The 24,154-nt window shown below is 42.6% G+C and overlaps 1 protein-coding gene across 1 annotated transcript in view; it reads left to right on the top strand.

The window, feature by feature from the left end:
- The window catches only part of l(3)80Fj (lethal (3) 80Fj), a 61,237-nt gene that overhangs the window by 25,132 nt on the left and 11,951 nt on the right, over positions 1-24,154 (top strand). Inside the window, exons 15-32 of the mRNA XM_080267227.1 lie at positions 4,397-4,594; positions 7,131-7,339; positions 8,051-8,186; positions 10,729-10,973; positions 11,763-11,929; positions 12,494-12,646; positions 13,426-13,590; positions 15,225-15,458; positions 16,355-16,549; positions 16,952-17,170; positions 17,874-18,138; positions 18,395-18,574; positions 18,863-19,026; positions 19,245-19,370; positions 20,794-20,943; positions 22,444-22,629; positions 23,152-23,300; positions 23,932-24,043. Of these exons, the coding sequence (XP_080123353.1) occupies positions 4,397-4,594; positions 7,131-7,339; positions 8,051-8,186; positions 10,729-10,973; positions 11,763-11,929; positions 12,494-12,646; positions 13,426-13,590; positions 15,225-15,458; positions 16,355-16,549; positions 16,952-17,170; positions 17,874-18,138; positions 18,395-18,574; positions 18,863-19,026; positions 19,245-19,370; positions 20,794-20,943; positions 22,444-22,629; positions 23,152-23,300; positions 23,932-24,043 (3,253 nt within the window). The remainder of the gene's footprint in view (positions 1-4,396; positions 4,595-7,130; positions 7,340-8,050; positions 8,187-10,728; positions 10,974-11,762; positions 11,930-12,493; positions 12,647-13,425; positions 13,591-15,224; positions 15,459-16,354; positions 16,550-16,951; positions 17,171-17,873; positions 18,139-18,394; positions 18,575-18,862; positions 19,027-19,244; positions 19,371-20,793; positions 20,944-22,443; positions 22,630-23,151; positions 23,301-23,931; positions 24,044-24,154) is intronic.

Genomic DNA, 24,154 nt, shown 5'->3' with positions numbered 1-24,154 from the left:
ATCTCCTATTAAATAAATGCTAATGTCTCATATGAAGCCTAATGCTAAGCGATGAAGTGAAAGTTATTGTACATTGCCTGATTAGCGTTTCAGTATTACAGTATATTTTTTCCGTTAATACTGACCATTTGATGCCACATTTTTCATAAAAGCTATAAACCATCATCATTTTTACAACCCATATAACTTAAAAACTATTATACTTGCTAAGTAAATTGATACTGTATGTAAATAAATGGTGGGGAATTGTCCTGGAACCTGTGGGCTTGCCTCCCTGGTGGGCAATTAAGTTTCATCTCGAGTAATTACCTTCCTCCTCTTCTCACCAGTAGCAGGAGAGGCAGAAGGGCATTTTGTAGACATGATGGATGCACAAAACACAGTGTAGATACTGCAGGGGTATCCAAAAAAATGCTGGCAACACAGAACACTGTAGAGCATTGGAACATCGATTGTTAACACTAACAACCACCCGGGTAGGCTGGGAGTCGACTCACTGCTACTGCATCGTACTGCATATTGCAAGTCCAGGAGAAGATTAGATTTCAAATTTTGAAGTACGGTTTCTAAATTCTTAAAATAAAACATTTGTAAGTCGATCATTTGTAAGTAGGAGGCCACCTGTATTTATTTATTATTTACATGGCATGTAACAGAATGACCCTTACCTAAATATGTGTTAAGAGCATAGTGTGGAAAGGATGCCTGTGAGATGGAGGCAAAGTTGAGGAATGTATGGATGTATGGTTACTTCTCCAGCTGTTCTGTTTATAACCATTCATTGTGTATTTTCCCCTCTTTCCTTCTAAAACCCACCCATGTTGAGACCTTGGACCATGCTAGTATGTTTTATTATTAGTAGTTGGTATGCATGGTGTGCCTGGAAGAAATGAAAATGGGGAACGAATGATAGCGATGTGTGTTGAGCGAGAGATGGTGATTGGGAATACGCTGTTTGAGAAGAAAGATATTTATAAGTATACATGGGCGAGACAGGAGGGTGGAAGGGTTGTTGATAGAGCCTTGATGGACTATGTGGTTGTGTCTAGGAATGTAATAGGAAGATTGTTGGATGTGAGAGTTCTGAGAGGGGAGGGTGGAGGTATGTCTGACCACTACCTGGTGGAGGGAAAGTTAAGAGTAGGTAAGAGATGGATGAGAGCTAGGAGGGTTAGGTGTGGCAGGGAGGTTTTGAAAGTGAGTGAGTTGGATAAAAGAGAGAAAAAGACAGAGTATCAGGAGAAATTGAAAGATGAGTGGAACGCAGTGAAAGATCGGGAAAATGGCAGCGTGGAGGAGGAATGGCAGTTGTTTAAGAGTGCTGTGGTGGGGCATGCAGAAGAGGTGTGTGGTGTGAGACGTGTGGGTGGTGGTGTAAGAAAAGGAAGTGAATAGTGGTGCGAGGAAGTAAGTATGGCTGTGGCTGAGAAGAGACGTGCATATGAAGTGTGGCTGCAGAGGAAGGATGAGATGTCATATGAAAGGTATAAGGAGAAGAGGAATAGAGCGAGAAGGGCTGTGCGTGATGCTAAAGTGGCAGCAGATGAGAGGTGGGGTAGGCGGCTGACAGAGAATTTTCAGCAGAATAAGAAAATGTTTTGGAAGGAGGTGAAAAGGGTGCGAAAGGGAGAGTCTGGGAAGGAAGAACGAGTAAAATCAGAGGATGGAAGGATGTTAATTGAGATGGATGCAGTAAGGAAGAGATGGGCAGAGTATTTTGAAAGATTGTTAAATGTAGAGGAGGAAAGGGTGGCTGAGATTGTGGCGGATGGAAGGGTGCAAGGAATAAATGTGTTGGGAGAGTTGAATGATTCTTTGATCACGAAGGAGGAAGTGGAGAAGGCAGTAAAGGAGGTGAAAACAGGGAAAGCTGCAGGTATGGATGGGTGTGCTGTGGAATGCCTGAAGGGTGGTGGAGTGACTATTGTTGACTGGTTAGTAAGATTGTTGAATGTGTGCTTTGAGAAAGGTATGGTGCCAATTGACTGGGCAAGTGCTTGTGTGGTCCCGTTGTATAAAGGCAAGGGTGATAAGTATGAATGTACTAGCTTTAGGGGTATAAGTCTGTTGAGTGTTGTAGGTAAGGTGTATGGTAGAGTGTTAATTATGAGAGTTAGAGAGGGTACAGAGGGAGTGATTAGTGATGAGCAGTGTGGCTTTAGGAGAGGGAGGGGATGCGTTGATCAGGTGTTTGCTGTGAGACAAGTGTGTGAAAAGTATTTAGCGAAAGGCAAGGATGTGTTTTGGGCATTTATGGATTTAGAGAAAGCGTATGATAGAATTGATAGGGAGGCTTTGTGGACTGTTTTAAGATTGTATGGACTTGATGGTAGGTTACTAAAAGGGGTGAAAAGTTTTTATGTAAATAGTAGAGCGTGTGTAAGAGTGGGAAATGCTGTGAGTGATTGGTTTCCCGTGAGAGTGGGGCTGCGACAGGGATGTGTGATGTTGCCTTGGTTGTTTAATATTTACATGGATGGTGTTGTAAGGGAGGTGAATGCAAGAGTTTTAGGTGGTCTGAGTCTGGTAAATGTTGATGGAGGAGAGTGGAATCTGAAGCAGCTGCTGTTTGCAGATGATACTGCACTGGTGACTGATTCAGAGGAGAGATTGAGACAGTTGGTAGAGGAGTTTGGAAGGGTGTGTGAAAGGAGGAAATTGAAAGTAAATGAGAATAAGAGTAAAGTGATGAAGTGTACGAGGTTGATAGATGGTAGGGGGATGAATATAGTTTTGAATGGTGAGTTGCTTGAGGAGGTAGATTGTTTTAAATATCTAGGGTCACATGTTGCTGTGGATGGAAGAATAGATGCAGAAGTGAAGTTTAGAATAAATGAAGTAGGAAAGGTGCTGGGAGGAATGAAAAAAGTGTTTAAATGTCGTTCGCTTAGAATGGATGTAAAGAGAAGGCTGTATGAGGGTGTTGTGGTACCGGCTGCATTATATGGGGCTGAAACATGGAATATGGGTGTAGCAGAGAGGAAAAGTTTGAATGTAATGGAGATGAGATGTCTGAGGAGTATGTGTGGAGTGACGCGTATGGATCGGGTGCGAAATGATGAAGTGCGAAGGAGAACTGGAGTTGTTCGGGAGATGGCTGGCAGAGTTGAGCAGAGGGTGTTGCAATGGTTTGGGCATATGGAGAGAATGGATAATGAGCGATTGGTGAAAAAGATAACTAGATCTGATGTGAGAGGTGTAAGGCTGAGAGGAAGACCACGAATAGGATGGATGGACAGTGTGAAGAGAGCGCTGGATGCGAGAGGGATGTCTGTTGAGCAAGGAAGAGTGGCTGTGCGTGACAGAAATAAATGGAGAGAAATTGTGAATGAATAAGTGATGACGCAGCCCTGAGGGGATATTCTCCCGCATTTGGTCTGATCAGCTAGTCAGGTCAGGTGCGGGTAAGGGGATGGGTCTGTTATGATGTGGCAGGGGTAAACCAGTTCTGCTGTCGGGCCCTGCTGCGGATGTCACTGATTGCATTGCCCAGTTGACCCTTGTGCGGTGTGGTGCGGTGAGGATCTGTCCGTTCTCCCCTTTGGGGCTAAGATGCGAATGAATGTGTTTGAATGGATGAGTAAATGGAGAGTGAGTCATCCTGTCTCGGCTACCTCCCTTTCCTTGGGGGAAGCAGCCTAGGTATATAGATAGATAGATAGATTATTATTATTATTATTATTATTATTTCCAAGGGGTGGTTGGGGTTTATTGCTCACGTAATGCCACTCAGGGATGAGTGAGGCTGGTCACTCTCATCTTAAATGCCAGGACCAACTATCCTAGCCCCGGGCTCCTACACTCCTCATGGGGCAACGTAGGATTAGATGATGGATGGATGGATTATTATTATTATTATCATCATCATCATCATCATCATCATTATATCCAAGGGGTGGTTAAGGTTTATTGCTCATGTAATGCCATTCAGGGATGAGTGAGGCTGGTCACTCTCATCTTAAATGTGAGGACTGATTTGCCTAACCTTGGGCTGTGATGCTTCTCATGGGGCAGTACAGGATTAGATGATGATTGTTTGTATGTATGTATGTACTATTACTATTATTATTATTATTATTATTATTATTATTATTACTGTTGTTTTTATAATTATTATTATTGTAAGTTTTTGGTATTAGTATTATTTTTATTATTATAGTATTAGTATTACCATAACATATAGACACTGGACCATACGTTTTTTTATTTTTATATATTTATTTTTTTACTCGGTGGCAGTTCTTAGAATAAAGAGCCCTGATGATGGTGATGGTGGTGGTGATGATGATGGTGATAATGATGATGATGATGATGGTGATGAAGATGATGATGATAGTGATGTAGGGAAGTAAAATCTCATCATCACTAATTGCCTAAACCATTTTCTTCCCTTCAGAGCATTTGAGGACCACTTAAACTTGAAGAATGTAAAGAAATCCAACAAGGTGTACAGCCACAAGGAGCAGCTGATGATGCTGGAGGAGCGTAAGAAGGAATTGGAGCGTAAGAGGAAGGAGGGGAAGCTGGAACTTACGCCAAAACAAAAGGAGGTTCTTAAAGCGCAGACGGAGAAGGAGAATGCCATCCGGAACAGGTGAGAGTGAGGAGAGGATGACTGAGAATGAAGAGAGTAATCTATCTATCTATCTATTGCCAGACACCTCAATCCCGTTTGGGGTGGCCACAAACAAATCGCCTCCAAGTCGCTCTGTCCCCCGCCATTTCACTGCCCTGCTCCCAACTCACACCCCCTTCTCTCATATACCTCTCCACCCCATCCCTCCATCTCATCCTTGGCCTCCCCCTCCCTCTTCCCCCCTCCACCTCACTCACATACACTCTCTTCGTCAGTCTTTCACCCTCCATCCTCTCCACATGCCCAAATCACCTCAGTGTGTTCCTCATAACGCTTCCTATCACATCCACATCCACACCACAACGCTCCTTTATATCCTCATTTGTCAGCCTGTCTCTCCATGTGACTCCACAGGCTCCTCTTAAATAACTCATTTCCCCTGCTCTCACTCTTGACTTGTGTCCTTCCAACAACGTCCAAGCTTCACTTCCGTACGTTGGAGTTGGTATTACAATACTGTCGTAGTAACTTTTTCACTTCCATGCTCACTTCCCTGTTTCTTATCACTGCTTTCAAAGAACCAGCAACCTTTCTTCCTTGCTGTACCCTTTCAAGCACTTCACCCTCCAAACCTCCATCCTTACTCATCACACTACCCAAGTACTTAAACGTACTCACATTTTCCAATTCCTCACCATCCAACCTCGCTGTACATTCACTTACTTCACCTCTCTCAAAGACCATCACTTTACTCTTCCCTACATTCCCCTTTAGATTCCGTTTCTTACACACTCTCCCAAACTCATCCACCAAGCCTTGCAGCTCCCCTTCGTCATCACTCAACAACACAGTATCATCTGCAAACAACAGTACAGGGAGTTTCCAAACACTATCCTCTCTCACCAGGGCCACTCCAACATCCACTACCCTACCTTGTACCTCTTTTATTACCCCATCCATGTACAGATTGAACAACCATGGAGACATGACACATCCCTGTTTCAAACCAACTTTCAAAGAGAAAAATTCACTTAGTTCACCATCCACACGCACTGCAGCCTTCGCACCATCGTACATACTCTTCACAGCATTCAACAACTTCCCATCTACTCCATATATTCTTAACACTTTCCACAATCCTAGTCTATCCACCCTGTCATATGCTTTCTCCAAATCCATGAAAGCCGCATACAACTTCTTTCCCTTCTCTAGAAACTTTTCCACTAAAGATCTAAGAATGAATATCTGATCTACACAACCTCTTCCCTTCCTAAAGCCTCCCTGTTCTTCTCCAACTAATTTCTCTGTTCTTTCTCTAACTCTGTCTATAAGTATCCTACCACATACTTTTCCTATTATACTAAGAAGACAAATACCCCTATGATTACCACACATTTCTTTTTCCCCTTTTCCTTTGTACAAGGGAATAATTATACCTGACTTCCAATCCTCTGGGACTTTACCTTCCTCCCAGGGCAATCTGCACATCTTCCACATCCATTCTACTACTATCTCTCCCCCATGCTTCAGCATTTCACCACACACTCCATCAATTCCTGGGACTTTCCCCGATTTAACTTTCTTCATTGCTTCCACAACTTCTATCCTACTGATTTCTTCCTGTCTTCTCACCTCTCTCCTTCTCCCAGAGAGTAATGATAATAATAATAATGGTAACCCAAGAGGCAGACTGAAAAAGACCCGGAACAAGGCCATATAGTGTGAGTAGGGAGGCTGCCAGAGATTGATCAGTATGGAGAGCTGCTGTTAGGTGACCAAGGCCAACACATGATGCAAGCATGTTAGAGCCTTTATGAACAAAAAGGCCGAGAATGATATAGAATTATTAGAAGAGTAAGTAAGCAATGTAGGTTTGGATTACTTAGGGACAGTGAGGAATGAAAGAAGATACAGTATATGAAAGATGATCACAGGAATTGGTGGTGAAAAATAGTATGTGACTTGGTACCACATTCTAGGAGGGAATAAAGTATGACAAGTGTGTGATTTTGAGTGAGATAGCCCCACCATATCTCAGGATGGATGGTTAGTTGTTAGTGCCCAAGTGGTGACATGTGAGGGTATGTAATGTCATATTGTAGTGTGTGAAAAGACAAATGGGCTTTGGGGAATGGTATACATTGTCTGTGTTGAGTCAAATGTAGAGGAAACAATAATCAAACCAATCATATCAAAGTCACGTTGCTTTATTAAGAAAAAAAAAAAAAGTCAATTAGATTTTGTTATGGATTAGGTGACGCTTGCCTTTGGTCTGGAAACTTAACCAGGTATCAAAATCAGCCATTTATTCATTGTCGGTTATTGGAAACGAATGTGAATGTAGTTGACTCCTTCTACGATTGAATTTCTTCCTTAAAAGTGATTATTATACAGTATTGCCCAAGTTTGTATTTAATATAATGTGTAATGCTGACCATAGTTTTGATATTTTCTGTCTATGGTTTTGGATCCCACCTCACGGCATCCGTAGGTCAGAAGTAGGTCCAGATGATGTTGAGGATATGTGATGTTGTGTTTTCTATATCTTATGCAGGATCCAGGCTCTGAGTGAGAGTGTAAAGAGCCCATTATCGCTCCTGGAGGCAGCTGTGGCAGGTAATGTTGAAGCTCTGGCCCCGCACTTCACCACCCTCATCCCACTCCTCACCTGGGCACTCCGCTCACCCCTCGTCTCATCCAGAATGTGCTCCATCTTCCTGAGTCTGCGCTCGGCTGTGTTTGATGCGGAGGACGAGGTGTATGGTGAGTGGGGATGTTTGGAGAGTTTATTTTTGTGAGTGAGGATGTTTGGAGAGTTTATTTTTGTGAGTGAGGATGTTTGGAGAGTTTATTTTTGTGAGTGAGGATGTTTGGAGAGTTTATTTTTGTGAGTGAGGATGTTTGGAGAGTTTATTTTTGTGAGTGGGGATGTTTGGAGAGTTTATTTTTGTGAGTGAGGATGTTTGGAGAGTTTATTTTTGTTCTGGTGCAGGAGAGGGATGCCTTCATGTGGTGGCACTGATATAGTAGAGCAAATCCTCTGCCTAGGTACACACAAACACCCCTCATCTCCCTCCCTATCCCCCAAAAGGAGGATAGTGGACTGGAGGAGGGCAGATCCAGCGTGCAGTTCAGTAGATTCAGATTTAAATGAACCTGGGGCTACAACTACGAAAATTGTTGTATGTGTGTGTTGTTAGAATGATGTGAAGGATGAGGTGTGTAATTAGTGAGGGTGTTAAAGGTAATTATTTGGCGATGGTGGTGGTTGTGATGATGATGATTGTTGTGGTGGCTATGATGATGGTGATGGTGGTGGTGGTGGTGGTTGTGATGATGATGATGATGATGCTTGTTGTGGTGGTTATAGTGATGATTGTTGTTGTGGTGGTGGTGGTGATGATGGTGATGATTGTGGTGATGGTGGTGGTGATGATGATGATGATGATGATGATATTATACTTTTTTTTTCAGCACACACCCTGGCTCGAACGACGGTGAGAGTCAGTGAGTCAAAGACCAAACTACCGGAGGATTGGTTAGGAGAACCACTAGAAGATGCAGCACTAAGGACCCTCGCCATGTTGCATGCAGCCACTGTGCCCAAGAAGTGAGTTAGAGAGAGAGAGACAGAGACTGATGATGATGATCATTTATATTATTATTATTATATTGTTATTCACTCACTCGATGTAGCGCTGCTCTCAGGTGTCTGCCCTTTCCTTTCCTCCATCCTTCTGTACACTCCCACTTCTGTCTTTCCCTCATTCTTTCCTCTTCCTGCTGCCTGTGGGTGACTCTACACTGAGTGACATGCCAAATGGTTTCCTGTACACCAGGAAACCATTTACTACGTTGAGTGGTAACCACGTAACCAAATTATGGTGCCTGGTGGGTTAGTGGGTGATTAACCCCTTAACCGCGGGACGTCACTTTCGTGACGCTTGGGAGCAAGGGATCATACCGCGGGGCGTCGCTTTTGTGATTCTGTGTTATTTTGAATTCACCCGGGCTTTCCAGTGGGGGCTTGTATCATCTATCAGTACTGACAATGTCCAACACTAGTCAGCACTCCTAATCTCATCTGTACTCCCATCCATTGTTGGCAATTTAGCCATTTCTCCCCGTTCTTGACTCCCCTCCCTACCCCCCCTCCATTACCCTATGCTCTCGCCTGCCCGGCCATGCTACGCTAAGTAAATCTTCCCTGGAATTTTTCACTGATTTCATCCATTGAAATAAGCCCTATGTCGTATTCTTATACCAAATAATATATACAAGTAAGAAATCAGGTAAGTGAGAGTGCCATACACCTGGAATTGGCTAATTATCACCTGACAACACCTCACGTGCACTCATTCGCTAATTTTCGCTGTTTTTTTCCCCTTGAAATATGCCGTATAATCTATTTTCGTAATAAATATACATGTAAGGAGAGAAGGGAGAAGCCTAAATGATATTTACATTCACCTGGAACTACCTAATTTATAATGTATTGTCTAGATTTCCTGCCAATCATATCAGTGCTACACAAAGCTGTTTCAAGATTTAACATTGGTAGCTCTGATTATATATCTCCTAAGTAGGCCTCTAATCTATTTTCGTAATAAATATACATGTAAGGAGGGAAGGGAGAATATTTACATTCACCTGGAACTACCAGATTTATAATGTATTGTCTAGATTTCCTGCCAATCATATCAGTGCTAGACTTAGCTGTTTCAAGAAGTAATATTGGTAACTCTGAATAACCCCTAAAGCAGGCCTCTAGGCTGCCCCTGCGTTATCAGTGTACTCTCATCTTCCGAAGTGAGAGGACGTACGTTTCATCTTGCTGACTTCAAGGCCTTTTTTTCACCCCCATGCAAATGGCTCTGTGACCTTTACCCCCTACTAAACCTCGTGTGGAAAGAGGTAAAGGGCTGACAATTGATAAAAGAGTGACTATGATCTTTCTATTGAGTAAAACAGTGCAAGTGGAATTGTAAATAATGTGTAAACAGCAAGTGAAAGTAATGAATGTAAATATACGTGAACAATGGAAAATAGTTATATAAGTTATTTCAAGTGACAGTGCACAACACAGTGTAAATAAAATAGAAATGTAAATAACGTAAATAAAATAGAGAACGTAAATAGAAATGTAAATGAGTAGTATTATAAGATTACGAGTATATACCCTAGGAGTAATGAAAGTGAAAGTTTCACTCTAGCATGTCTGAATGCTATGAGTTATGAGAGTGAAGATGAAAGTGACATTCACTCTCAATGCCAGTATACAGGACGAGAAAGTGAATGCTACGTATTTTACTGAAAGAAATTGAATCCCTACAGTGACAATAAACTAATACTACTGAAGGAAACTTATGGATAAAGACTGTAGATATATATAAGTGTTATATAGTAATAGAAATATAAAGTGTGAGGGGTTTTATGAATAATAAATGACAGGCTACCATGAGCGAACTAGTGCCAGTGCGACGATCAGACGCGCTCGTAATTTCCATTGCTTTCACAGTTTTTTTTTTTTTAGTATGGATCCCAAACTACTTGAAAATCATAGAGTAGTGTTTATAGTGTTTGTATCTGGCTGTGGTAATCATATTACGGGTTGTCGGGAAGTGTAAAGTGGAGACTTCGTTACCCTACTTCAGAGGTCTCCACAAGTCCTACGGTAACCGACGAAGGCTCAACAATCATTCCAGGAGAAAGCTGAAGGTATGTGCCATAAGCATATGTAATTTTATTATTCTAGGACTAATAACTGATTTTTGGCAAATATTTTTTGAGAGTCTGTCGGAGCCCAAATAACCCCGCGGCACACGCAAGTTATTGGTAAACAAGCCCGTGGTGTAGGGGTTAAGGCATTCCATTCAGATTGAGCTGGTGAAGGTTTATATCCAAGGTGTGGTTGGGGTTTATTGCTTATGTAATTCCACTCAGGGATGAGTGAGGCTGGTCACTGTCATCTTAAATGTCAGGACCAACTTGCCTAGCCCTGAGCTCCTACACTCCTCATGGGCAGTGCTGGATTAGATTAAATGAATTATTATTGGTAGTAGTAATAGCAGTAGTAGTAGTAGTACAGTAGTAGTAGTGGTTTTAGTAGTCAAATTTGTAAGTACCTAAAATCACACACTTTACCTGTACAGATCAAACCAAGATGATGACCCTAAACAGTTCTATTGTGCGCCCGGCTTTGTCTACTGTTACCCCTTCCTTGAGTGGGTGCTCACCAAACGGCCCGGCGGGGAGAACCGTTCAGAGCTCGTGTGTAACCAGGCCCTACAGGTCATCAGCGAGCATATGGCCATGAGAGGGGCCTACCAGGACGACCTCTTCCACCCACGGTATCTCCCACGCCGACGACTCCTGTCCCTCATCATCGACGTTATTAGTAAGTTTGGTGTCCAGGGTAAGGAGGCTCCCCAGCACCTCTTCCTATGCAATTTATTTTTGGATGTGGGTGGTTAGGATCCTTTTGTATGTTATATATGCAGAGTTTGGGATGTTAGAAGGAATTACTGTATATAACACAAAGTTGGACAGTAAGGTGTAATAACCTGCCTAGGAAAAGGTGTTAGGGAGCTTCCTTAACCTCAGCTTATTTCACATATCTCAGTAGCAAAGACAGTGCACTACAGATCTACATCTTTTTCACAGCACCTCTCCGTGACTGGCATCATATTCTAGTGGCAACCTATTGGCCTCAATCTTTGTCCATTTGCAGCTTATATCACGTACGTCAGTGTCAGAGAGAGACTGCACTACAGAGCTATGTCTTTTTTATAGCACCTCTTCATAACTTGCATCATATTCCTGTATTAATCTATTGTGCCAACCCAGCATTCAAGATGGAGAGATGGCAATTTTAGGCAAAGTTAAAGTAAAAAGAGTATAACTGGTAATCTCAGTCTTTTAGGTATGGTATGCAAATTGCTATATGTATCAGCAGCCTTTAGAATACATCAGCCACACACACACAGCCTCTCCTTCTGTCCACCCTTTAGGCAGCAGCTCAGTTCTTACACAACAAAATATATACACAGTACTAAAAAGAAGAGGAGAGAAAATGTGTGTGTGTGTTTATATATGAATGCAGTGTATGTGTGGTGAGAGAGAGAGAGAATATCATTGTAAGAGAGGGAAATACTGAGCATTAAACCTCCCCTTCCTCCACCCACAGGCAACAGCTCCATGCGTACACAACAGAACGCATGTGCGGTGCTTCAGGAGGTGTGTCGGTGTGGGTCGGGTGAACCTGGATGTGACACTGCCACGTCAGAGGAGATCAACGTACTCCTCGACACACTACAGGCCCCCGCACAGTCTGTCAGGGATGCCGCATTGAGGGTGGGTGACAACAAGTGACTTATTTGTGTTTAAAATAATTCTGTTCAAATGTTGCTGCTACTGAACCTCTTCTCCTTTGCTCTTCTTTCCTATCTTTTTTTCTTCTTTCTTATTTTTTCTCCTCTCCCCTCTCCCCTCTCCTCTTCTTTCCATTCTGCTGTCTCCTTTCATTTTCTCTTTCCTTTCCTGTCACTTCTTTCCTCTTATTTTTTGTCACCTTTCTTCTCTCCTCTCCTTTCCTCTTGTCTCTCTCTCCTCCTTTCCTTTCCTCTCTCCCCTCTTTTTCTCTCCTCTCATCTCCCTTATATTAGCATTTTCCTCAGACCATCCATGTTCCTATTGATCTCTTCTTGCAGGATTTGTCCCCTCAGGCTCAGAATAAGGGTGGGAGTCTTGTATATTTTGAGAATCAGTTTGTAGGAGGAACAAGAAATATGGGGAAATTCTGGACTCTCCTTTTGTGTTCTTCCTGAGAGAGCAAATCACACTTACAACAGGGAATTGGTTTTGTTTTTGTGAATCTGTAGCCGCTAATACAACTCCTTCCTTCCTGATTTTGCCCAGGGCCTGTCAGTGGTGGTGAAGTCCCTGCCACAAGTGGGGGATGACACAGAGGCGTGGCTGCGTGTGGCTCATCGTCTCTGGGTGGCCAAACATGATGTGGCTGAGGATGTGGCTGCCCTGGCTGATGCACTTTGGAACACAGCTGAAATGGAGGTAAGATTAGTGACAATTTTAGCCCTTTGGTTGTGAATTACTTGCTTTGCGTTTGTTTTTATTTTTTTATTTTTTTTGGGGGGGAGGGGAGTGGCTAATACCAGATGGCTTTTCAGTGCTCATGAGAAATGTAGGGCAGTAAGAATGTCATGCCATCGCAGTTAGCATTTTGACGGAGAATAAGAACTACGTATCTTATTCCACACTGTGATGGAGAGTTTTATTCATCTCATCGAAACTTAGTGAAGTTGAAGAATTAATTGATGTTTAATAATAAGTTGTTTGTTACTTATTATTGCTGATATTATACTGTTGCGTGGTGTCATAGTATTAAGGCTATATCTGTCCCACAACATTTAGATATTGATGGAAACTAGCGTTGTTCGTTTGCTTTTAATGTGGCAGATTCTCAGCCTTTTGCAGCATGTTTCTTGTAGCACAAGGCAGAATAAAGCAGTACTACGGCTCAATTCCTTATCACTCCTCTGTGTCTGGCACCATAATGTAGTGTTATTATGGTCTCTTTTAACAGCTCAGATTTCAAGGTAAGGAGATAACAGTTTTATTCAAAGTTAGCATAGATAGAGCATACTGTTAAGATGGAGTGAGGCAGTTTCAGACCGGGTATTAGTGGACTGAGCATAAGTGTTAAGATGATGATAATTTTGTGTTGGTAGGCTAAAAGGGCACTGAGTAAGGGTATTTTGATGATGATGATGATGTTTTAGTGTTGACAGGCTGGTGATGATGATGATGGTGCTATGATTTTGTGTTGGCAGGCCGATGGAGCACTGAGTGAGGGCATTCTAGGAGATGTAGTACACCCGGTGGGGGCGGTGAGAGCCGCTGGCGCTGCAGCCTTGGCAGCACTGGCCAAGGACAACACCGATCTCGTCTCTCCCATCACACTCCAGCTCATTGAGACATTTAAGAAGCTGACTGAGGTAAGCACTGTGGTATTTGTGTGTTGGGAAATAGTGCTGTTAATTTGATTTAAAAAAATTCTGTATGAGTCTGCTGTCACCACCACCTATCATTCCAAGCAACTCTCAAAGGCTTTCAGTAGAGTCTGGCATAAATCTTTAATTTCCAAAGTGCCCTCATATGGTTTCTATCCTTTTATCTGTGCCTTCATCTCTAGCTTCCTTTCTGGTCATTCTGTGGCTGCTGTTATTGACAACCACCATTCCTCTCTTAGAACTATCAATAGTGGTGCTCTTCAGGGCTCTGTCCTGTCACCATTTCTCTTCCTGCTGTTCATCAGTGACCTTCTAAGCTGTACCTCTAACCCAGTCCACTCATGCATTGATGACTCCACCCTCTGCCGTTCCATTTACTTCCCTCAGTATCCATCTCAGCAGTTACTTCGACGAACAGGGGATGAGGCTATGGCATACCTAATGTCTGACTTGGATCATATCTCTGATTGGGGTAAAAGTAACCATGTAGTTTTTAATGTGTCAGAAACTCAGTTCTTACATCTTTCAACCCATCAAAATCTTTCAAAGGAGTATCCTCTAATTTGTAACAATACCCCTCTAGATTTTAACAGTGCTCAACTCAATCTTGCATCATCATGAAACGTACTTGGGATTTCATTCTCTTGTGATTTATCATGAAAAGATCATATTACCTTTTATGTAAAGTCTGCTTCCAAGAGATCAGGTGTGCTAAGCTGACTCCATACCTTCTTTACCCCTGCACAGTTGTTGACTTTATACATGGGTATTATTCACCCCTGTGTAGAGTACAACTCACATGTGTGGGGAGGCTCCTCACATACAGCTGTCCTCAACAAGGTGGGGTCAAAGGCATTTTGTCTCATTAATTTTCTTCTTCTTACTGGCTCCCTTCAACCCTTATTTCTTTGTCACACTGTTGCATCGTTATCTCTTTTCTATCGCTGTTTCTATGGTCACTGCTTCTCTGAACTGTCTTCTTGCATCCTTTCACCACTATGGCAGGCTTGTAGCACCCAACTAGCAGCAAACTCTCATCCCCTTTCTGTCCAGCTCTCTAATGCAAGAGTTAACCATTATTCCCAGTCCTTCATGTATGAAACAGGTCAACTTTGGAACCATCTTCCTCTGTCTGTATTTCCTATTGCCTATGACCTTCAGTCTTTCATATGCAGTGTGTCAAGGCATCTCAAAATGAACAGGTCTTGAATTTGGCTCTCTGTCATCTTGTTTTTGTTTTTTCTTGGAGGGAATAATCTTATGGGCTTCTGGCCTTTGGTTTCTTCTTCCTTGCATTAAAAGAAGAAGAAGAGAAAAAAAACTTTATCACTACTCTTTGCCACTTCAGTCGTTGGCATGGTGATTCCAGCCTTCTTTGTTGCCACCCTAGCTCAGTGATAGTTATATGAGAATGCTTATCACCCTTGATAAAACTTGTATTGTACTGTATATTCATCTTGATAGACAAATTTATTCTTGAAATGTCAGATATATTAAGAGAATTAAGGGGAATTGTCTAGTACATCCTGTCACCTTGTATGCCTTTACTGTACTGTATATATGGTATTGAAAAAATAAAAAGGTAACCAGGATTTTTTTTTTTATTCCCCCCCCCCCAGATGACACCAGCTGTACGAGACCAATATGACCGTGTGGTGTCAGAAGCAGTGGACCATTGGGAGGGCCGTGCAGGGGTGGCCATGGCTTTGCAGCAGTTGGCGCCGCTTCTGACGCCTGATTCGGTGGTCACACTGGCCAACTTCTTTGTGCCGGATGCCTTAGGGGACCGAAATGCAGAAGTGCGCAATAAGATGCTGGAGGCCGCCATGGCTGTCGTTAACTCCCATGGAAAGGTAAGTTGTTTAGACGGAATGTTTTTGATCACGTGGAAAGGCAAGTCGTTCACCCCTTCAGTATGACTAGTTTTTTTGGTATTTATTTATTTATTTATTAGTTTATTCATGCTATCTTTCATTCATTCATTGCCAGACGCCATGTATCCCAAACGGGGTGGCCAAGGGCTTAGAGTTAATTGTTTTACAGGGAGGGGCACTAATCCTCCACCAACCCCACTTGACACGTAAGGAGACATGCTATCTCCTGACTGTTATTCATCTTTGGTAAATTTTCTCATACTGGAAAGGTTATGAAGGCTACATTTAACACCCTCAGTTGAAAATTCACCCCTGGCATGAATACCACAGTCAGAGGATCTAAGAGTAAGTTAAAAAGAAAAGCCTCACTGAATTTAATTGTGTAAAGATAACAAGAGTAAATTATAGAAACTTAAATTGCAGTGAAGGCATTAGCTACTGTATTAATTATTTGATGTTGTAGTGTCTATGGGTGACTCTACACTGAGTGACAAGCCAAATGGTTTCCTGTACACCAGGAAACCATTTACCGGTACCATGCTTGTTGGCAACCATATAACCAAATTATGGCACCTGGTGATTTAGTGGGTAATTAAGGCACTCCAGTTGGATTGAGCCTGTGCAGGTTTATATCCAAGGGGTGGTTGGAGTTTATTGCATGCGTAATGCCACTGAGGAATGAGTGGGGCTGGTCACTCTCATCTTAAATGTCAGGACCAACTTGCCGAGCCCTGGGCTCCTGCACTCCTCATGGGACAACAGAGGGTTAGATGGTGATGATGGTGGTCATCATCATCATCATCATCATCATCATTTTCTAACTTTGTAATCCAGTGTCATTACCTCTCCACATCCTCCTCCTTTCATCCCCACAGGAGACAGTAAACAGTTTGCTGCCGGTGTTTGAGAAGTTCCTGAACACGGCACCCAACCACGCCAGTTATGATGCAGTGCGGCAGAGTGTAATCATCCTGATGGGGTCATTAGCCAAGCATCTGGACCACTCCGACCCCAAGATCAAGCCCATCGTTGCCAAATTGGTGGAGGCGCTGCACACTCCTTCACAGCAGGTGAGGCAGAGCATGCAGGTGTTTAAGTCCTTCTAGATAATTCTCCAAGTTTAGTTTGTCTCTCTAACTGTATCTATCTATATCTGTCTATCTATATGTGTGTCTGCTGACCTACCTACCTATCAATATCTCTTCCTAACCCACCTACCTACCTACCTGTGTATTAAGTATGTTAGTGTGGATGTTTATGCTTGTGAGGTGAAGTAAGAATTCTGGGGTTTGAATGATGGGCGAATGAGAATGGGAAAAAGGGGGGTCTGAATGATGATGATGATGATTTGATTAATTTAATTGATGGTGATTGATGACTTGGTTGATGATGATGATCATTTAATTGCTGATGACGAAGGCAGCAACGATGATGACTTGAGTAATCACCCAAAACATCTTAACGACTCCCAGGTGCAAGAAGCGGTGGCCAACTGCCTTCATCCGCTCGTTCCAGCGATCCGAGACGACTGTCCCAAGCTGGTGTCAAAACTGATGACGGTTCTTCTAGAGTCAGAAAATTATGGCGAGCGGAAGGGTGCCTCGTATGGCTTGGCGTCGCTGGTGAAGGGAATGGGTATCCTGGCCCTGAAGCAGCTGGATATTATGAACCAACTCACTAATGCCATACAGGTGAGAGAGAGATGGAGAGAGAGAGAGAGAGACACACACACACACACACACACACACACACAGTTATTAGAAAAAAAGGCAGGGAGACATATTATGTGTTTGTGTATGTGTTTTTGACAGATAAACAGAGAGACAGATGGATTGAAAGACAGACAGGTACTGTGTGTATGTATATTTATAAGAAAAACTGACAACTTGGGACAGATACAGTGTGTTTGTATACTTGGAATAGAGAGAAAGAGGGAGAGAGAGAGAGAGAGAGATAGACCTAGTAGATAGATTGAGAAAAAGAGAGAGAGAGAATAATAAGAACATAAGAAGAGAGGATAACTGCAGTAGGCCGGTTGGCCCATGCTAGGCAGCTCCTAGAAGAGTAACTGAACTACTAGAATGAGATAAGGATAGCAAAGAAGAAGGCTCTCCTCCGCCCTCCAAACCCTCCAGCCGAAGCCGGCAGGAAAAAGTCAGAAAGAACACCACGCCGTATAGAAAAACTGGCGTGGACATTTTACAGGAAAGTGTGAAAGGAGAATATGTTGTTTGTGATATTTCAAGTAATGACTGATTATATAGATGATGATGATAGTGAGAGAGATAGATAGATAGAGAAAGAGAGAGCGAGAGTGACTAATCATATGTTGTTTGTGATATTTCAAGTACTGATTATGTAGATGATGATGGTAGTAATATAACTGCCTCACAGGACAAGAAGAACTACCGGTACCGTGAAGGCGCCCTGTTCGCACTAGAGCAGCTGTGCAACATGCTGGGTAAGCTGTTTGAGCCGTACATTGTGCACATCCTGCCGCATCTCCTCCTCTGCTTTGGTGACGCGAACCAGTATGTAAGGGAAGCGACGGACGACACAGCCCGTGCCGTGATGAGCAAACTCTCAGCACACGGAGTCAAACTGGTGCTGCCCTCACTCCTAGCGGCACTGGAAGAGGACTCCTGGCGCACCAAGACAGGTCAGTATGTGGAGGAGGATGACTTGGGGTGGAGTTTGAGATTTGATGGGTGATGTGTATGAATAACAATGCTGTAACAATTTTTAATGCAATTGTAGCTCGTGCAGTTGGGCAGACTGGTTAGTATCCTCTTGTTACGTTTTCTGGATGATGATGATTATGATGGCAGTGATGATGATGATGATGATAATAATGATAATGATGATATTCTAAAAATGATGATGATGATACCGAAATATTTTTTTTCTATTTTCAGGTTCTGTGGAGCTTCTAGGCAACATGGCGTTCTGTGCACCCAAACAGCTGTCGTCATGCCTGCCCTCCATCGTGCCGAGGCTGATCGAGGTGCTGAGTGACTCCCACATGAAGGTCCAGCGTGCAGGAGGCCAGGCGCTGCGGCTTATTGGCTCCGTCATCAGGAACCCGGAGATTCAAGGTAGCATGGCGGAGATTGATAATGTTTCTAGAATGGTGGATGGATGTTGGTGGAATTTCTTGATCAGTAAGGAGAGCTGTCTCCCCCCTTCTTTTCTTTTTAGTCATGATGATATTGAATTGATACAAGAAGATGTGCGTGTGGTGAGTTTTTATTTTTTATTTTTTATATATTTTTATAGCCCTACCAAATTGATTTCCCTGTTTGCATATTGGAAGGATTGTGTCAGGTTTGTAATGTGAGGTGTCTGTGAAGTTTGTGGTGCTAGTGTAGTTGATGTTATTTCAGCCATTGTTCCGGTGTTGCTGGCGGCATTACAAGACCCCACCAAGAACACCTCCACCTGCCTTCAGACTCTGCTGGAGACCAAGTTTGTTCACTTCATTGATGCTCCTTCACTTGCCCTCATCATGCCTGTGGTCCAGCGAGCCTTCCAAGACCGTTCCACTGAGGTCAGTAGAGTCTGGTAATTTTCAGGCTTATTCTAACATGTCATTCATGTGGTCTCTCTTTTGAAGAAAGATTCAGACGTTATATGTGGGGTGTTGCACTACATAAGATTAGCCTAAGCAGGGTTTGTAGGTGATAATTTTGATGAAGAGATAAAACATTGTAGCTTGGTGTACAGTACTGTTATTTATTTATTTATTTTCTGTATTTTATTTTACAGGTGCGCAAAATGGCTGCCCAGATCATCGGTAACATGTACTCACTAACGGACCAGAAGGATCTCCAACCCTACCTGCCAGGCATCATTCCTGGCTTGAAAGCTTCACTGCTCGACCCTGTACCAAAGGTGACACGCCATATTGCTGTTTTGCTATCATTATTGTAAAAATTTATAGACATGGGATGTCTATAATGGTGAATGGAGGATGAAGATGGTTAGGTGAGAAAAAGAAAAGGGGAAGAATTTTAGATGGGAAACAGAAAAGTGGAAGACGTTTACCCACCTACTTTTCTGAAATTATGCTTAATGTGAAGATACAGTAAATGCAAATTCAAGGTTCCATTTGAACAATTTGCAGCGCTGAAAGAGATATACGGTACAGTACATTGAAGTAATGGGGAACTGCCAGGTGCCTCTTCCTTTGGAGTGTATTTTTGTATATTACACATTGATATTTTTTTTTTTTTTTTTTTTTTTTTTTTTTTTGGTGGGGGGGTTACTAACATACAAGATATTATGGTACCGTACCATTCTAGTATATGCAGAAATAAATCACTTTTGTAGAGCTGCTTGGAGCCTCATAAGTCAAGTATGCACAGTCCTTGGTTTATGTCAAGGAAGTGCATAGGTAAATTCTGGAACTTCATATGATGCGCATACATCTGGCTCTTGGATGATGGTTAGTAAGGACAAAAGAAAAGCACATGCATCTGATTTAACAGCAACTTTATGGTGAACATGAACAGATGTATGTAAAAGGAGAAGCTAATCATCAGCAACTCAGTAGTGAAACAACTTCAAGTAAAACACCTAAGGACTGCCTATTAATTCACTTGGAAAGTCAGTGGATTGGTGTTGTATCAGCCATCTTGTTCATGTGAAGGCTGTTCTTCAAGCTTCACAATTTCCATAGCTACTAAGTCACAGTCAGGCAGCAGTTAGGCAGGTTGTACAGCTATTTGTCAAATAGGCCTACAAACACCAACTTGCTGTGAAGAAGGAAGGAAAAGTCTGTGATGTGTAATAAGCCTTAGATGCCTTCTTCAGCTTGACTCCATACTTGTGGCTGAGTTTCTACCTTTAGCCACACATAGGTCTCAGGGTCCCCAGTAGCCAGACCTGTTACTAAGTACTCTAAGCATTATCTTGTCAGAGCCCCACACTTCTGGAGACGTGTCAACTGTTTCCTTGTTAAAAGTTCCTCCATTTTTACATAAAGTTGCTCTTGCTTTCACTTTGAAGTTTTTCCAAGTCAGAAATGAGTGTTTGGTACTTTTCACATCTAAAATTGAGAGTCAGAATCATGCCTGACGTCAGTTGTTTTACTTTTATTAGCATTTAACCAGCACATATCCCAGGCTTTTTGTAAGGAGTGAGGGGGGAGTGAGCTGGGGGGAGGGCAGTCAAATGGCGGATGACAGAGCGACTTGGAGGTGTTTTGCCTGTGGCCACTCTTTGAGGGATTAGGGCGTCGGGCTATAGATAGATAGATAGGTAGACTTTAGCTCATACCATTCTGCTCACTTAAGAACTCCCCCCCCCCCCCCAGGTGCGTTCAGTGTCGTCGCGTGCCCTTGGAGCGATGGTGAAGGGTATGGGAGAGTCCAGCTTTGATGACCTGTTACCCTGGCTCATGCAGACGCTTACATCAGAGTCATCCAGTGTTGATCGTTCTGGAGCTGCCCAAGGCCTGGCTGAGGTAGGTACACACACATAGCATTATAGCTGTTAAGAGAGTAATGTTCTGTGTAGTGATCTGGTGAATAGAGAGAGAGTAAAGTTAGTGGAAGGATTAAGTACTAACTAGGTACAGGTCCAAACTTACGCTGCACATAGCCAGGATTCCAGAAGCTTGAATGATAAGTGATTAACAGAATTGTGGCCTATTTAACTGGGCAGAGTTTGTTTAGGATATATCTGTTTTTTCTGGACCCAGTCTCACCCCACCCTAGGTTGGGAAAGGAGGTGTGGATGATTATTTTTACAGTGGTAGAGGAGGGGGAAATGTGTAAGGGAGTTGAAGAGTAGTGGCCCTCGGTAAGAAAGTAGCCAGTGCCGTGAAGGTCCTGAAGCAAACCAAAGGACTGCACAGAACCTGCAAGAAAGTGTGTTAGTGTCCATATTGAGTATGGTGGGGAGACTTTGGTATGGCATGAGTCTAAGAGCTGTGCAAATCAAGACTGTTAAGGAATTTGTGTGTGGGATATGCAGGCTGAATAGGATAGAAAAAAAGTGAAAAACTGCAGATATTTATATTGATTGGAAGGTAGGAGAGTGTGTGCCTAGATGTGGAGAGAATGGACATGAACAGTTGGTGAAAAAAGTATACCCATTGTAGTGAGGGTGAGGGTAGGAGGAAGTGTGGGAAACCATGAAAATGGCTCGATGTGGGAAGGGATTTTATGAGAAAATGAAAAGTGGAATGTGAGAAACAAAAGAATTGAAAAAGGGCAAAGTGTATAGATAAGGCATGTGTGGGTTTGTTCATGGCATGTAATTTTTTTTTTTTTTCTGTTAGATGAAGTAGCTTATATTCATTTTCATTTTCATTTTTGTAGGCTCCAACATGCTTGCATGCGTCGGCCTTGGTCACCTAATGGCGGCTCTCCATGCTGCTCAATCTATGGCAGCCTCCCTGTTTAGTCCCTTAACCTTGAGGTCACACTTAATGACCTCATCCCATGTCTATCTTGATCTGCCCCTCGCTACCCCACCCCCAATATTAACACTTCTCATCCTCTGCACCCAAGTATCATCCCTCATCCTCTCCACATGCCCAAACCATCTCAATCTCTCTCTCCTCATCACAACACCAATACACTCCAGTCCCATCCTACCTCTCAACCCTTCCATCGTAAACCCAGCCCCCCCAGGCCTTGCATGCAGGGACGCACTGCATATCCACCTAATCATTGCCATTTCTGTACGTTTGAGCCTGCGAATATGTCACAAGTATTATGACAAATAAATAAATAAATAAAAAGTATAGTTTGTTAGAAGTGGAGCTGAGAATTTTGAAGGCAGGAATAATGAGTGAATGAAACTGTACCCCATTTTAAAGGACAATATACAGTAGTTCTCATTTTTATGCACTCCTTCACAGTTTTTAAACCACACTCCATTTATCAGTTAGAGGTAGAATTTATTATTGTTGTTGTTGTTGATGTTGATGATGATTAGTTACATAATAATTTCACAGGTGGTGGGTGGTTTAGGGCCAGAGAAGCTGCACCGCCTCATGCCAGACATCATCGCCACTGCCGAGCGCTCTGACATCGCCCCACACGTGAAGGACGGTTATATCATGATGTTTATATTCCTGCCCACTGTCTTCCAGGATGAGTTTACACCTTATATTGGACAGATCATACCTCCTATACTCAAGGTGAGGTTTTACTCAAGCATATTCGTTTTTCCTGCATCATACTTACCTTATATAATACAAAATTGGGTTTGAATAATGGAGAAGAGCCATTATTTTAACAGGAGAGGGGAAAGATAGTAGTCAGGGTATTATCAGTGGAATGGCCAAGGAAATGACCACACAGTTTATAAGTTTGTGGCTTAAAAGAGGAATGACTCATTTTACAGGCAGCTTAATTGATATAGGTCTTGCATTGTTGTGTTTTACCTGTTGCTGTATCTGGATCTTACCCACACCCTTATGAGTGAGAAGTAGGATGGTGGTGGTGGTGATGATGATTATTATTATTATTATTGTTGGTATCATTTTGGTGGTATGGTGGCGGTTGATGATGATGATGGTTATTATTATTATTGATATCATTTTGGTGGTGTGGTCATGGTTGATGATTATGATGGTTATTATTCTTATTGTTATTGTTACTGTCATTTTGGTGGTGGTGGTGGTGGTGTTGATGATGGTGAGAAATCCCTTGTGTTGCAGGCATTAGCAGATGAGAATGAGTTTGTACGAGAGACAGCTCTGAGGGCGGGTCAGCGCATAGTGAACACCTACGCTGAGTCGGCCATCACACTGCTGCTGCCGGAGTTGGAGGCCGGACTGTTCCATGACAACTGGCGCATCCGATACAGGTACACAACAGGTTACGCTGCACTATAAATGTAGGAGAATTTTCCCTATATCATTTAACGTATAGTAATTCATTAGGGAAGAGTGTAGTTCGTCAAGGATCCGTTAATCAGTATAAAGTAATGCCATGCTTATTCTTGTCACTTTCACCCCAGAAGTATTTGCCTTTGCTCAGTAAAATTACTGTAGCTGTAGCCCCAGTAAAGTTAAATGAATATCCGCAAGTTGATCGGGTTATTGGAGATTGATTTTCACTGCCTAATTTGAAAGGGTCCCATTGAGGTTCAGTCATATTTTCTGACTTTTAACCATAATTCAGTGTAATAAAAAAGATATCTTCATTATGAACAAGTTTAATAGCTATGGAGTCTTCATACTGGGATTGGCTTTGGTGCAGCTGAGCGTTGTTAGTGTGCTGGAGGGTCAATCAAGCTCCCAAACCAGACAGTTTTTGGAAGCTGTTAGGGAGAATGAATCTCAGGGTATATTTGATTTGTACAGGAGTTTCAACTGAAACTTTGACTGTGTGGAAATTGCCTAAAATTTCTTTCCCGAAATGAATGATACTGGGGGTAGTTACCAAGTTTTGGGCAGGGAGGTAACCACTATTAATTGCTGCCTCCTCTCCCTCAGCTCTGTACAGCTGTTGGGTGACCTGTTGTTCAAGGTGTCAGGTGTGTCGGGCAAGATGACAACTGATACTGCCCATGAAGATGACAATTTCGGCACTGAACATTCACAAAAGGTAATGGATTTTAACATTCCCTTTTTTTCATCCCTCACTCAGTTTAATTTTTCATGGCTACCCAAGTTTTTCATCTACACACTAATGGGCACCAACACACCTTCATGCCAT

Source organism: Coenobita brevimanus, chromosome 23 (genome assembly GCF_032717465.1).
Source record: "Coenobita brevimanus isolate Jiangsu-jjx chromosome 23, ASM3271746v2, whole genome shotgun sequence".
Lineage (NCBI taxonomy): Eukaryota > Metazoa > Arthropoda > Malacostraca > Decapoda > Coenobitidae > Coenobita > Coenobita brevimanus.
The sequence above is the reverse complement of the archived record's forward strand: the minus strand, read 5'-3'. Positions and strand labels throughout refer to the sequence as shown.